We start from the raw sequence: 13,597 nt of genomic DNA, 5'->3' as shown, positions 1-13,597 counted from the left end.
GATCCTTAAAAGTTACAGATCTTGGCCCATAGGGGGCAGCAAACCTGGCCTATGTCTTCATAAATAAAACAAATCTTTAGTGAACTGAATTAAATCAAAACAGATTTTGAGGAGGACATTGTCCGTACAGCACAGAAAGTCAACTTCCTGTCTGTAAAAAATTAACTCCAAACAAGTTAAAGAAATGATCCCCCTTGGTGCAAAAACCTGAATGAAAATCAAATGCACCGCGAATATTCTTTAAATGTGTTTTGGAAATATTTATTTCAAGGTGAATGACCTTTCTTCGTCTACATTTGTTTGTTTATTAACCATTCTTTGATTTTGCAACGAGTAAAAGAGGAAAACACAAAGTTATGTGATAGATTTATTCTTACAGTGCTCAAAGAAAAGACATTTTTCTTTGAAAGGAAACACCACCAAACATGGAGACTGATATTAAATGTAAAATTCAAGTTTTTTCTTGTAATGAAAGGGATGTGTTTTCATCATAAAGGTGTCCTCGTCTCGTCTCCTGAGTTAGATGATGGCCAGGCACAGCCACTGCAAGAGGAAGCACAGTTATTTAACATGCAGCGTAAAACAGAAGTAGAGACTAACAAAGAGATTGTGTTACTGTCTCACACACCTGCTGCAAATCCAGCTCCATCTTTCCAGAACCATCCTTCTCCAGAGCCTTAAACATTCCTGATGGAGAGGGAGAGAAGAAGATAAAGGATTATGAACTCACATCCTCAGTGAGTCAACGTTAGCTTTTCTGAGGGGACGATGTGTTTGCTGACACTCACTGAAAAGCATTTCCAGTTTAATGAGACAGCCAACGAAGCTGTCGAAGTCTATGGCATACCGAGCGTCGGCGTAGCGACTGATGATGGCCTGCAGGACCTCGCTGTTGATGTGGAAACCTGAGGAAGGAAAAACACCCCGGAGTTACTCATCCTCACTGTAACTCGTACAGACGGGGAGTTTTAAAGACGGGATTATTTCTGATCCTGAGGAGGGAGGTAGAGTTTTTAAAACGTGTCAGATATGAGCAGAGATAATAGGAGAGTGAAGTTACACAGCCTCGCCCCTGCTTGTTTTGTCCTTAGTGAGGTGAGCACAGATCTATAGGTGGAGGGAGGAAGTCCTCAGACTGGTTATTCCAGTCTGTGGGTAACAGGCTTCATGTTTCACACACACACAACAACAACAACAAAAAGTAGCTGATCAGATACGTCCTGAAAATACCAAAACAGAAAGTATGACGTTCACAGAAAGTAAAAAAAGTAAAAAAAAATCTGCAGGACCAGTTCTCCAAAGTAATCACACTGGATTAAAGGATCAGATTAAATCAAACCATAACAAGATGATTTCACCAACTTTCTCTCCTACTTAAAAAAAAAAAACCCTGACTGGTTTAATCCAACTTTTTTTTTTTTATTCCAATACCGCAACTTTTTGTTCAAAACTTTTAAGCTGTAGCAGAAAGTTTCATTTAGCAGATGCTTTTATCTAAAGTGACGTACAACACAAGCATGAATTTAGACAGAAAGAAAAAGTTAGTGCAACAAAGTGCTACAAGTTATCTGCTGCAGGTGGAAGTGTTTTTTCCCCTTCATGACCAGGGGTCTGCAACCTTTACTTTCATAGGAGCCGTTTGGCCCCAGCTCACCTGGATTAAATCATTCCTGAGGCCACAAAATTTACTTTATCTTCACAATAAAGACTATACAGTGTATACAATTATATAAATAGTTAAAATCCAGTGAAATGTTATCTAAACGAGATTTTTCTTTAAATTATAAAACTGTCCATGCAGTGCCTTATTTTTATTTATTTATTTATTTTTTATTTTTTGTTGAATATTAAATTTGCAAAATTTTGAAAAAGTAAAAAAAAAATTAATAAATACCCAGCAAAGAAAAATAAATTTCAAAAATTTGCAAAATTAAAAAAAATGAAATTAAAAAAAATGCAAAAATTAAAAAAAAAATTTTTTTTGAAAAATTTCAAAATTTCTCAAAAAAATGCAAAAATTTCTTTTTTGAAAGTATAAAAAGTTACAAATTTGTATTACTTACTTGTATTTGTAATTTTAATATTTTTTCCTGAAAGAATACTTGAATTTCATTATTGATAATAACATTTCTCGTCATTTTCAGTTTGTCTTGCAACATATCAAGGATTTTTATTAACCCTGTAAAGCCTGACCCTTAAAAAAATAGCCAAAAAATTATTTCATTTATTTATTTATTTTTTTAAATTAAGATGCTTATTAATCCATCTGACAAAACACACAAAAAATATTGCTGTAACCTCTTATTTAGGATATATTTTTTGCATCACACTAGTTAAATTGGGTGGTTCTTGGCAATGTTTTGTTAAGTTTTTAGTCAATGTGCATTTGTTCACTGCAAAAAATACTTATTTTAAAACATGAGTAACAATTTAGATGTTATTCTTACTGCAACTTCTTGACAGTTAGCAAAGATTTTTACGGAAAAAGAGAGATGCAGAGCGGTGGCAGGCTTTATTGACAGATGGGATGAAGATTTAGTTCATTTGAATGTTAACACATGATTTTATTTAGTGTCAGTGTCTTTAATCATCGATACCCTCTGTAAGAAAAATAAAAAGTCTTTATTTCAATAATATTTTTTTCAAAGAACTCTGCAGATCGTATATAGTTAGGTATTTCATTCACCATTTGGGAACAACAGAGGAGAAGAGTCTGGCTAGTGATTTGGAGCCACGCTGGGCTGGGAGCACCAGTTATGTTTTGAAGCCAGAAGAAGAGCCCCATGTTTGTGTTTGTGTGAGAAATCTCAGTCTGTTACCTGCTTCGATAGCAGCTCCTCTCATCTCATGGGAGCTCATGGTGCCTGAGTAGTCCGAGTCATAGGCCTTGAAGATATCCTAAAAGACGCACAAAGCCACGAGTTACATGATCACTTCCTGGTGTTTACATCAAACCACGTCAGTCACAACTCACCAGGTATTTCTGGATTTTGCTCCAAAGCAGGTGGAACTCCAGCAGCCCCAGTTTGTCACTTTCATCTTTCTTAAAAGGGTAAAGGTATTATACATTTAAATCTCTATTTCGCAAAAGTAACAAAGCTCCAGCCTCAGGGTTTAAGGATACATCCAGCAGACTGATGATGAGGCGACATGTCTCCAGGGTGAAGCCGTCCGTCTTTACATCCGACCCTGAGAGAAACACGATAAAAATAATCAAGTTTAACCCTTAAGTAAATGAGACTTAAAGCTAACTCATGTGTGAACGATTAACTCACGATGAGCGACGACGTTGTTTAAAATCTTAACCAGCTCAAACACTGAAACTTCGTTGTCCTGTGTGAAAGATGCACACAGCGATATGAGTGATCCAGGATTTAAAGATGAGCACATCTATTTGACCTCTCGTCTGCTTCACTCACATTCCCAGCGATCTGCTGGAAGAGGTGCTTAAAATGAGGATCCACATCGCTCTCAGATAACTCCTCTTCTTCCTCCCCCTGTTGTGAGGGAAAGACACAGATTATCAGCTTTTGTGTCGCTCGAAAATGAGTTTGAATTAAAGGCCCAAAAAGATATTTTTGGTCTTCAAACTGGTACATCTTTTCTCTCAGCTGATGCTTTCCTGACACGGGGAGATTTCTGTGGAAAGAGGCATCAGTGACAGTTTCATTCAGTTTCATGTCGTGTTAAATACTTCTCTCTGGGGCTTTGTAGTTAGGAATATATGAATCTGAGTTTACTGCCTGAAGCAATTTGAAAACAACAAGAAATAATTTAGATTAAAGACAGATTCCCCCTCAAATCTCAGGAGTTAACTTCACATACTGTCTGTGTCTAAACTCACCTCCTTTATGTCAGCATTGAGATCCTCCTCCAGGGGACTTTAGAAAAAGAGAAGAAAAAGAAAAGCTTATTCACACCCTGCACAGAAAAATAAAGACTTAAAGTAAGTTTTATGAAGCTTAAATCTGAACTGTGTCCACTAGATGGCAGCAAACGCCAAGGCACCATAACACAGGCTGCATCCTACTTCACTTGGTGTGTTCATTGTTGGAGGTTTGGCCTTTTTCTCTCAGAGATTGAGAGGAAGTAACTATCTATCCCTCCAGAAAATCTAAATGTGTTAAGGTCACTGTAGTTCAAATGATGTAGTGGATAAAAACTCCCTGTATGCTTTGGAAATTATGCCCTTAACTTTAGCCAGATCACACAAACAATTTAAAACTGAGTGGAGACAAAAATAATATTTTCTTTTCTCTCTTGAATTTAATCAATTCTTGACTCTACCTTCTGATATATTTAACAAAATACTTAAGAACATCAGCTGTCAATCATTGTTTAACGTGACGTAAAGCCTTGTTTTTAACCTCGTATAACTAATGAAAACAAAACTTTTCAGAAAAAAGAGGACCCGAATACAAGGCTGCCAAAAAATATCTTCAAATCACCACAACAATTGGATGTGCGAAACATTTCTACCAGGTGTTTTTATTTTTAAACTTTGACCACAGCCCATCTGGAATGACTGGGGAGATGGATTTTTGACCAATACTGCAGCCGGCCACCAGGGGGAGCAGTTTTCGACCAATATGTTTTCGGCTTCTACCAGGGTTAGACCAGAAAAAATGTCTCAATAAATTTACAAAGAAAGTCCAACCTAAGAGTTACTTTCAGTGACTACTATCGAAAACAAAATGCAGTTATTCAGTAAGAGCCTGGAAGAAGGTTCCTGTGCCCAGGTAAGTCCAGGTGAAGTCCAGGTATATTAGAAATGAATTTAGAATTTTATGAATTTGACTCCAAACCCACCAGTGGACTAACTTTTCTTGACACCCTAAAACCATTGGTAGATGTTGGCGAGCTGAAGAAAACTCTGATTCCCTCAAAAGCAGATATTTTGACTAAAACACCGAGTGGGTGTAAAAAGATTTCCATAAAAAAATATTAAATAATAATAATAATAATAATAATAATAATAATAATAATAATAATAATAATAATAATAATAATAATAATAAAATAACTATATATATTTATTCAAAAATAATAAAAAAAACTTTTAAAATAATAATAAAAGATAACAATGTTTAAAGAATAAATACAATTTAAAAAATAACAACAAAAATAAATCAATAATAAATAAATAAATAAACAAATAAATTATAATCTGTTCTATTTTATTCTATTCCTTTCTTTAATGGGACCTTTTTGGGAATTGTTAGAAGGTCAGGTCTGAATCTTGGATAAAGGTCTTTAAAGATGTGAGGACTCTTAAAATGTGGGGACTTTTTAGATCTTAGAGAACTTAACAATGTTCCATGATTTTAAGAATTCACATTAACAAGAATGCCTTAGAGGAACATTTTTACAGCTTGAAAAATAGTACTGGTACTTACAGTTCTGGGTACTTAAGGTGGAAATGCAGCCCTGATCCTGGATTACAGTTACCTGGTTGCAGCCTGTTTCTCTGTGAACACCCTGAGGATGAAGCTGCCCTTCCTGTGAGGATCGAAGGTGGAGGGAATGATGGCGTATTCTCCTGGGGGAAGGTTAAAGCGGTTGCACACTTCTCGTGTGTTGATGAAGTTTTTGCTTCTGGCCACAGCGAGCTGACGCAGCAGGATTTCTGGTCCGAGGTGGACATTGCTGCGGCCCTTCAGCTGAAGACAGAAATAAAGAGACACTCATAAAAATCAAACATTCAGTCCCTTATTTGGATTTCAGTGTAGGTTTTGGGGGATGGATTACTTTTAAGGATGAATAATACTGACCTCATCTGGGACCTGTGCAGAGGGAAAAAAAAAAGGTGTTAAAGAAAAAAAGACATTTGTAAAAAAAAAACAGAAACAGAGCTGAGTTTGAAGAAGGTCGTTCTTTCTGAAACACCTTATAGATAGCAAAGCCGATGGTCTCAAGGTCACGGCGAAACCTCTTCTGCTTGCGTCCATCCTTCTGCATCAGTCCCACCAGGAACGTGCAGCCGTCCTCATCATCCAGTGGATCGTCGTCCACGTCCACCAGACGCACCACGAACTGGGGGTTGGATGAGAAAGTAGCTGCAACGCAGAAAAAAGTTTATCATCCTCTCATTCAGAACATCAGCGTTTTCGCTCAGACATGCAGCACGTAGACTGTAAAATATAATTTTAATCCTTACTTTTAAAATAAGCAAGATTGTAATGCAACATAATGTCTGCTTAATTTGTTGACTTTCCTTGTTTATACTTGACTAATATAACTTTCTAGTGTTGAAAGTAATATAACAGGTTAGCAGGTTAACATCACAGGCATAACTGGCAAACCTGCATCAAAAACGTTTTTTGTTGTGGTGGTGTTTTGTAACCGTGAGTGAGGAGGAAACACTGTGGGTATGAGGCCCTGCTGTACACTGAGAGGTTGCACTGTGGGGAGGCATAGGATGTCTGTGCTCCACTGCACAAACTGGCCATCTGTGCTCATCTGCGCGGACAAGCCCTCTGTGCTCCACATGGCATGGGCCCATGTACTCAAGGTTTTTTTTTACAGTGTGTTCAGTGTTTATACTAATAAATGAGATGTGTTAATGGGTTAGGGGTCAGACAGACAAGGCAGCTGGTTGTTGCCATGGAGCATAAACAGCTGGTTTGCGCCATTTAGAGCACAGACACCCTCTGTGGCCTCTGTGTAACATCTCAAAGAATGGCAGTAGCTTATATCCACTGTGTTCCCTCCTCACTCACGGTTACAAAACGGCATCACATCAAAACTTACTATCTGAACTCACATTTTATAGTTAACCTAACAAATTATTTTGTGTTAACTACACTGAAGGTTACTACCATGACATGAGTTGTACAAACACACTTCTTTTCAGCTTTAACAACTTCAAATTAATGATCTACTTCACTTGGAAATCAATCAATCAGTTTCCTAAGTTTTTCAAGTAAAGTCAACAAATTACACTTCACAGTGTACGGTTCTTACCCGGGTTGTTACGGCAGCCTCCAGCTGTGGAGCCGACCCTCCATGTGCCTTCAAACTGGTACTGGTTCCAGCGACCCACGTCATTGCTCTCGAGAGTGTCTGGAGTCAGGTTACAGATCTCAAGGGTGGAGAACTGCCGGACGAAATCTGTGAAGGACATCCTGTAGAAAGGGACACATCTGACAGTAAGGGGTGTGTACAACTCTTTAAAGTCTTTAGCCTCTTCAGCCCAAAGCTGCTTTAAGGGTTCATGGAAATCAAATAATCAATCAATTAAATAAAAATATTTTCATGTAAAATCAGTTTGAAGCGTTTCAGACAAATTACCAGAATTCTCCGTCTTCAGCCACGTGGTTCAACTTGGATTTCTCCTCCTCACTCACGGTTTCCCATTCACTGGATCTATTGGTGATTGAAACATAAAAACATTCTTATTCATGGAAATCATGCTGTATGCAGATGATAGAGGGACCTTCTTAGGATTTACTCATCACTCCAGGGTCCGGTCCACTCCACCTCCCCCCAGGGATTTCTGACCCGAACCAGCTGAACCAGCTCGCCATTGGAATGAACCTGAGAGACAGAAAGAGACGATTCACATCTGGATTTGCGTTAAACCACAATTAAAGCAAAATACCAGGAGTTAGGATGAGGCATCACCTGCACAACACCAGTGACGGAGTAAGCGTGTCCTTTGACGAGTTTCCGATACGTCAGAGCCTCTGATTGGAAGGCACTGCTGATCTGAAAACACAGAACGAACGTTGAATTCTGCAGATCTGTGCTGCTGTTGGTGTGTGTTTGCCTGTCAGTGTGAAAATAAGCCTTACACTGATGGAGCAGCCCAGCAGTGAACCAAGCTTCAGCGCCCTCTGGATGATTTGGAAGAGTTTGGGTGGAGCTCTGTCCAAGTCGTAGACTTCAGCGATTCCTCCGGTGAAATCCTCGAAACCCTCGATGCTGTTTCCTCCGATCAGGGCCTCGTAGCAGCCGCAAACCCTGTCACAGATAAGACTTGATATTTCACATTTCATCTGTTTAACTGTGTGAATGATAGAAAGATGTAAAGTCTTTACTTAGCGTAGGCCTTCTCCAGCAGAGCGCTCCAGAACTCAGAGCCCTCTGCCGAGTGGACAAACAGCAGCTTGTCGTCTTTGGTGGGTAAACGATCGTCTATCACCACGTCCACCCACTCTCCAAACTGCCAGAACTAAAAAAGGACATGAAGAAACTCATCATCAAACATGTTTTCTGAGCTGCCTCATACGTTCACTCATCATGGATTAAAACATGAGCTTGACCAAACAGAGGCGTCTCCGGCCTTCCTGACCTGGGAACTGACTTCTGCAGGAGAAGTTTGTAAGAGTGTGAACACGCACATCAAGAAGCATTTAGTCGATGTTTTCATCTTTGATGTGCAAGTTTCTTTATAGGTGGGACTCCCAGGTTTATTCTTGTTTATTATTACTCTAAAAATGCCGACACACAGGAGTGATGTGACAGTTTGAGCCCAGCCTCAGGGTAATATGAGTTGGCTCCTGTGGTGATTTGCATGAAAACCTCTTCCACTCCACGAGCCAATCACATCCCTCCAATGATGCAGTCGTTTTGCTTTGAGTAAAGATGTCAAAGGTTAAAGTCAGACTGGTCTGTTGTTGGCTGCAAAAACCAACACAAATGTTTCTATTCTGTCCAAAGGTGAAAGACGTGGAACTGATAAATGTCAATTAATGTAACCATTTTTGGTTATTAATGAATAGAAAAAAAAATCAAATATTGTGCAAAAAAGTTGATCTGAATTTGATTTTATTAGTCTACTAAACTGTAAAAAATGAAATGTGAAATGATTTGAAATAAAAATGAAATGTTTTAAATTTACTTTGAGATGATATTTAATAACAAATAACGTATTTCATCGGCAAATTACTTCTAGAAAGACAAATTATTTAATCCTTGTCAAGTTTTTGTGAGTACACCATTTGACAGTTTAATGGGACTAATTCTTTAATTGGTAAAAAAAAAAAAAAAGTTAAAAGAAAATCTACGCTACCAACAGAAACAGAAACTACACATTTAAAAAACATTCAACAAATTGTTTGAACAAGTTTTCAGCTGATTTTTTACATCACCCCCCCCCCCCCCCCCCAAAAAAAAAAAAAATAATAATAATAATAAAATAAAATAAAATAAAATAATAAATAAAAAATAAAAACAAAAATAAAACAGAATAATAAATAAATGAATAAATAAAAATAAAAGATTTACAATTTTACTTTGCAGACACTTTTGTCTCAAGCCACGTACATTGTGAGCAGTTCAGGGGTATCCTATCCAATCTAGTCCAATCCAATCCAACTTTATTTGTTAAGAACTTCAAAAAAAAAAAAAAAACCATAGTTGAAACAAAGCGCTGTACAGGAGAATAAACAAAATACGAGATATAAGAATAGACATAAAACATAAGTCAAATGAATTTTCAAAGACAAGGAACAATTTCAAAGACATACAACAAATTAAAATTAATTTAAAAAAAAACACAGAAGAAGCAATCAAAACAAAATTTAAAAAATATATATCATTAATAATAATACAATCGCCAGCTACTGTGTTTCAAAGGCCAGGGGGAAAAGGTCTTAAGGAGGGATTTAAAAACAAGCAGAGTCAAGGCCTGCATTCGTTTGCTCTGGTCTGAATCCTCTCTGGGAATGAAAGTCTGCAGATCCTGCACCGAGGCAGACTTTTAGGTACTTTTCGCAACAGAGATCAAAACCTGGCGTAACAGACAACTTGATCAACAAGGACATGTTGTAATTAGCTAAAAATCTTTATATTTACCTTCATATTCAACACTACCCTGTATGTAGCCCTGTAGAAATAAAGGCTCTGCGACAACTCATCTCACACCTGAACAACAAACCATGCCTCTGCCTTTGATCCATGAGCAACAGATAATAACACAAGATTATTGAAGTATGTGCACATATTTCAGGTGGTGCTGACTTTTATGTAAATATTATATCTGTGGTTCTGATTGGACAATGAAAGCAGGTAGAAAATATGATCTGGTAATAAACTTAAGGGCTATACTATATCATGACTTTGATGTTATAATGAGGAGAAAAATCAGAGTTTTACTTAATTTAGAAAACATTTTGCCTGTCATGTGTCTGATTTTTTGTGACTGTGACTGAGGAGGCGACAAAACGCTTCTGTATGAAGGTGAATCGTCACTTCTTGAAAATTATAATTAAAGTAGGAGAAAATCTATTTCATGTTGGTGGTGGTAAAGTTTTTTTTCTGCTTTTCTGAAGAACAGACTGAGCTTGATTTGGCTCATTTGACTGTTTCTCAGTGGGATTTATGTTGGTAAAAAGAAAGTAAAGAGGTTCAACAGTTTCATTTAAAAAAAAAAACATTAGTAGACATTTTTTGGTGTTGATGCTAGCCCCAGAAATCTTTCTTTTATCTTTTTGTTGGACTTTCATTTGAAAGCAAACTTTCATTTAATGACGTATAACTCTTTGGTTGAACAGCACATAAACAAGAGTGCAAAAGAGAGTTTAAAAGTCTAACCTGGAAGTGAAAAATCCCAGCGTAGTCTTCAGTAAAACTCTGTCCAGGAGGAACAACGCGAGCCAGGATCCGCTGGTCCATGGTCAGGGAGGCTATCGCAGCCAGGAGCCAGCAGTCACCTGCACAGGTGAAGCAGATACATGATGTGAACATGATGTACTCACTCTATGGGGTCTCTCATCCAATCATCTTCCTGAAAAGCCTTGAAGTGATTCTGCTCTTTGCTCACCCAGAGCTCCTTGGACAATGTCCGTCCTCGTGGCTCCATCATCGATGAACTTTGGGTTTGAGCAGAGGTCCTACAGAGCAAAGAGGACACAAAACAAAGAGGTGAAATCTGAGGTAGTATCTATTCAACCTTTATCTAACCAGGTTGGTCCCACTGAGATTATAACCTCTTTTTCAAGGGGACCTGGCCGAGACAGTCAGCAACAAAAACACAAAGGTACAGACAGGAAACACAAAAAGAGACAAAGCGCAGTCAACAAAACACATGACGATGGATTAAAATCACGTTTTTGTTTAAACAGCAGAGCTAAAACACTGGCATCTCATAGAGCCCAACTTCATGTCTTTCATTTTAGATTTAGAAACATTTCAGGAACCAGCTCCTTAAGCTTCAAGTTGTTCTGCAGCTGGTTCCAAGCTGAGGACGCAGAGGAACCAAAGGCCCTCTTTCCGGGGAAGAAAGGTGATCAAAGGGACTTTGAACGTGACATGGTTGTTGGTCTGAGTATTTCAGAAACTGCTGATCTACTGGGATTTTAACCCACAACCATCTCTAGGGTTTACAGAGAATGGTCCCAAAAAGAGAAAATATCCAGTGAGCAGCAGTTCTGTGGGACAAAATGCCTTGTTGATGCCAGAGGTCAGAGGAGAATGGACAGACTGGTTGGAGCTGATAGAAAGGCAACAGTAACTCAAATAACCACTGGTTACAACCGAGGTCTGCAGAAGAGCATCTCTGAACACACAACACGTCCAACCTTGAGGCAGATGGGCTACAGCAGCAGAAGACCACACCGGGTGACCCTCCTGTCAGCTAAGAACAGGAAACTGAGGCTACAATTCACACAGCAACACCAAAACTGGACAATAGAAGATTGGAGAAACGTTGCCTGGTCTGATGAGTCTGGATTTCTGCTCCACATTCAGATGGTAGGGTCAGAATTTGGCCTCAACAACATGAAAGCATGGATCCATCCTGCCTTGTATCAACGGTTCAGGCTGCTGCTGCTGGTGTAATGGTGTGGGGGATATTTTCTTGGCTCACTTTGGGCCCCTTAGTACCAACTGAGCCTGGTTTAAAGTCCACAGAAACAAAAAGGAAAAAGAAAGAAAGAAAAAAAAAGGAAAAAAGAAAAAAGAGGAAAAAAAGAAAAAAGAAGAAAAAGGAAAAGAAAGAAAAAAGAAAGAAAAAAAAGAAAAAAGAAAAAAGAAAGAAAAAAGAAAAAAAGGAAAAAAAGAAAAAAGAGGAAAAAAAGGAAAAAAGGAAAAAAGAAGAAAAGGAAAAAAAAGAAAAAAAGAGAAAAAAGAAAAAGAAAGAAAAAAGAAAAAAAGGGAAAAATGAAAAGGAAAAAAGAAAAAAGGAAAAAGAGAAAAAAGAAAGGAAGAAAGGAAAAAAGAAAAACGGAAAAAAAGGAAAAAAAAGAAGAAAGAAAAAAAAAAGGAAAAATAGAGAAAAAAAGAAAAAAGAAAGAAAGGAAGGAAAAAAGAAAAAGAAAAAAAAAGAAGAAAAAATGAAAAAAGAAAAGAAAAAGAAAAAAAAAGCCCACAGACTTTCTAAGTATTGTTGCTGACCATGTCCATCCCTCTATGAGCACAGTGTACCCATCTTCTGATGGCTACTTCCAGCAGGATAACGCTCCATGTCATAAAGCTGGAAACATCTCAGACTGCTTTCTTCAACATGACAATGAGTTCCCTGTACTCAAATGTCCTCCACAGTCCCCAGATCTCAATCCAATAGAGCTCCTTTGGGATGTGGTGGAACGGGAGATTCTCATCATGGATGTTCAGACCACAAATCTGCAGCAACTGTGTGATGCTGTCATGTCAATATGGACCAAACTCTCTGAGGAAGGTTTCCAGGACCTTGTTGAATCTATGCCACCAAGGATTAAGGCAGGTCTGAAGGTAAAGGGGGTTAGTTTCTGGGATGAAATTACAGTGAAGTGTCTCCTCATGTTGCTTCTCTCTTTACTGTCAACCAAAGCCTCATACAACTTTAATACACTGACATACTTCAGGCACGTATGGCTTTTTCCAACAAATCATGCATTTTCTTCCAAGTTCTGTGAAGAGAGTTCATTAAAGTAGATGAAGAGCTGAAATACTTTGACCTCCTGCTTTTGTCTGTCGAACATATTCACAAAGAATTTAAATGAAGGGAAGAGGAAAGGCTCGAAGTTTTAGCCTGAAGATACCATCAATACCCAAAATCCAAATGACTTTTGTTGCCTGCACACAGCTGCACAAGCAACCCTGGCAGACTGATGTGCTGTAGTTATTAAAGTAAACACATCCTAATGATCCAGAAAAGTTTAACCTTTCTGATCAAAACTAAATGCATTAAAAAAGTTTTTCACAACCACACTTTGCTTCTTCTGCTTGCACCATCTTCTCTTCTGCTTCCACAAATAAAAACACGACACAGATGCAGCTGACGTGTCTGTCTGGCTTCAGGTTTGGAAAATATTCCTGAACAAATTGTCATCTCATGTTTGCATTGCTGTGTGTCTTACTTTGGGCCTTTTCCAAACAACTTCCTTGGTCTTGGGCGAGTACGGTCCCAGCTCTTTGTAGCCCAGAGACTTCCTCTCAGCCGGGAAGCAGGGATCCTCAAAGAGAGTCCCAGTCTTCAGACTCTGCTGCTTCAGACTCTCATAATCCTGCTGGGAGAACTTCACGGCGTGCTGCTTGGTGCCGATGCCCTGCTGCCTCCTCTGCTGATGGGCCAGACGACCTGCCGTGGACGTCATTGTGTATTTAAAGAGCGGTTTCTCCCTCTGAGCAGCTTTGGGATGATGGCGTCCTGCCCTGCTCTCCTTTATAGCTGCGA

At 38.5% G+C, this 13,597-nt stretch overlaps 1 protein-coding gene across 3 annotated transcripts; it reads right to left on the bottom strand.

Annotated features, from left to right (window-relative positions):
• Window positions 1-468: 468 nt before the first annotated feature.
• LOC141794889 (calpain-1 catalytic subunit-like) lies at window positions 469-13,517 on the bottom strand. 3 transcript variants are annotated; one of them, XM_074675500.1, is made up of 21 exons: window positions 13,281-13,517; window positions 10,766-10,835; window positions 10,537-10,655; window positions 8,040-8,173; window positions 7,794-7,962; window positions 7,624-7,707; window positions 7,451-7,536; window positions 7,291-7,365; window positions 6,964-7,124; window positions 5,887-6,056; window positions 5,772-5,783; window positions 5,449-5,660; window positions 3,841-3,881; window positions 3,420-3,487; window positions 3,276-3,333; window positions 3,125-3,189; window positions 2,975-3,043; window positions 2,820-2,898; window positions 789-905; window positions 629-687; window positions 469-543 (listed from the first exon to the last, which is right to left on the bottom strand). In XM_074675500.1, the coding sequence occupies exons 1-21, from the start codon at window positions 13,515-13,517 to the stop codon at window positions 520-522; spliced, it is 2,109 nt and encodes a 702-aa protein (XP_074531601.1). In that variant the 3' UTR covers window positions 469-519. The 3 variants fall into 3 exon arrangements, with proteins under 3 accessions (XP_074531601.1, XP_074531602.1, XP_074531600.1); XM_074675501.1 differs by having other exon boundaries at window positions 3,420-3,484; XM_074675499.1 differs by having other exon boundaries at window positions 3,420-3,497; window positions 3,845-3,881.
• Between the last annotated feature and the right edge of the window lie 80 nt (window positions 13,518-13,597).

The sequence above is a fragment of the Halichoeres trimaculatus genome, unplaced genomic scaffold (genome assembly GCF_033239565.1).
Source record: "Halichoeres trimaculatus isolate MK-OKI-2021-1 unplaced genomic scaffold, fHalTri1.1 fHalTri1_scaffold_8, whole genome shotgun sequence".
In the NCBI taxonomy this organism is placed as follows: Eukaryota; Metazoa; Chordata; class Actinopteri; order Labriformes; family Labridae; genus Halichoeres; species Halichoeres trimaculatus.
This window is presented reverse-complemented; position numbering and strand designations above follow the sequence as displayed.

Bases quoted from the DNA above. Each gene is read 5' to 3' on its own strand.
- LOC141794889 (XM_074675499.1), bottom strand. From the start codon at position 13,517: ATGACGTCCACGGCAGGTCGTCTGGCCCATCAGCAGAGGAGGCAGCAG. The intron at 10,836-13,280 runs GTAAGACACACA...TTTGCTCTGTAG, and splicing joins TTGTTTGGAAAAGGCCCAAA to GACCTCTGCTCAAACCCAAA. The intron at 2,899-2,974 runs GTGAGTTGTGAC...TGCGTCTTTTAG, and splicing joins GCAAAATCCAGAAATACCTG to GATATCTTCAAGGCCTATGA.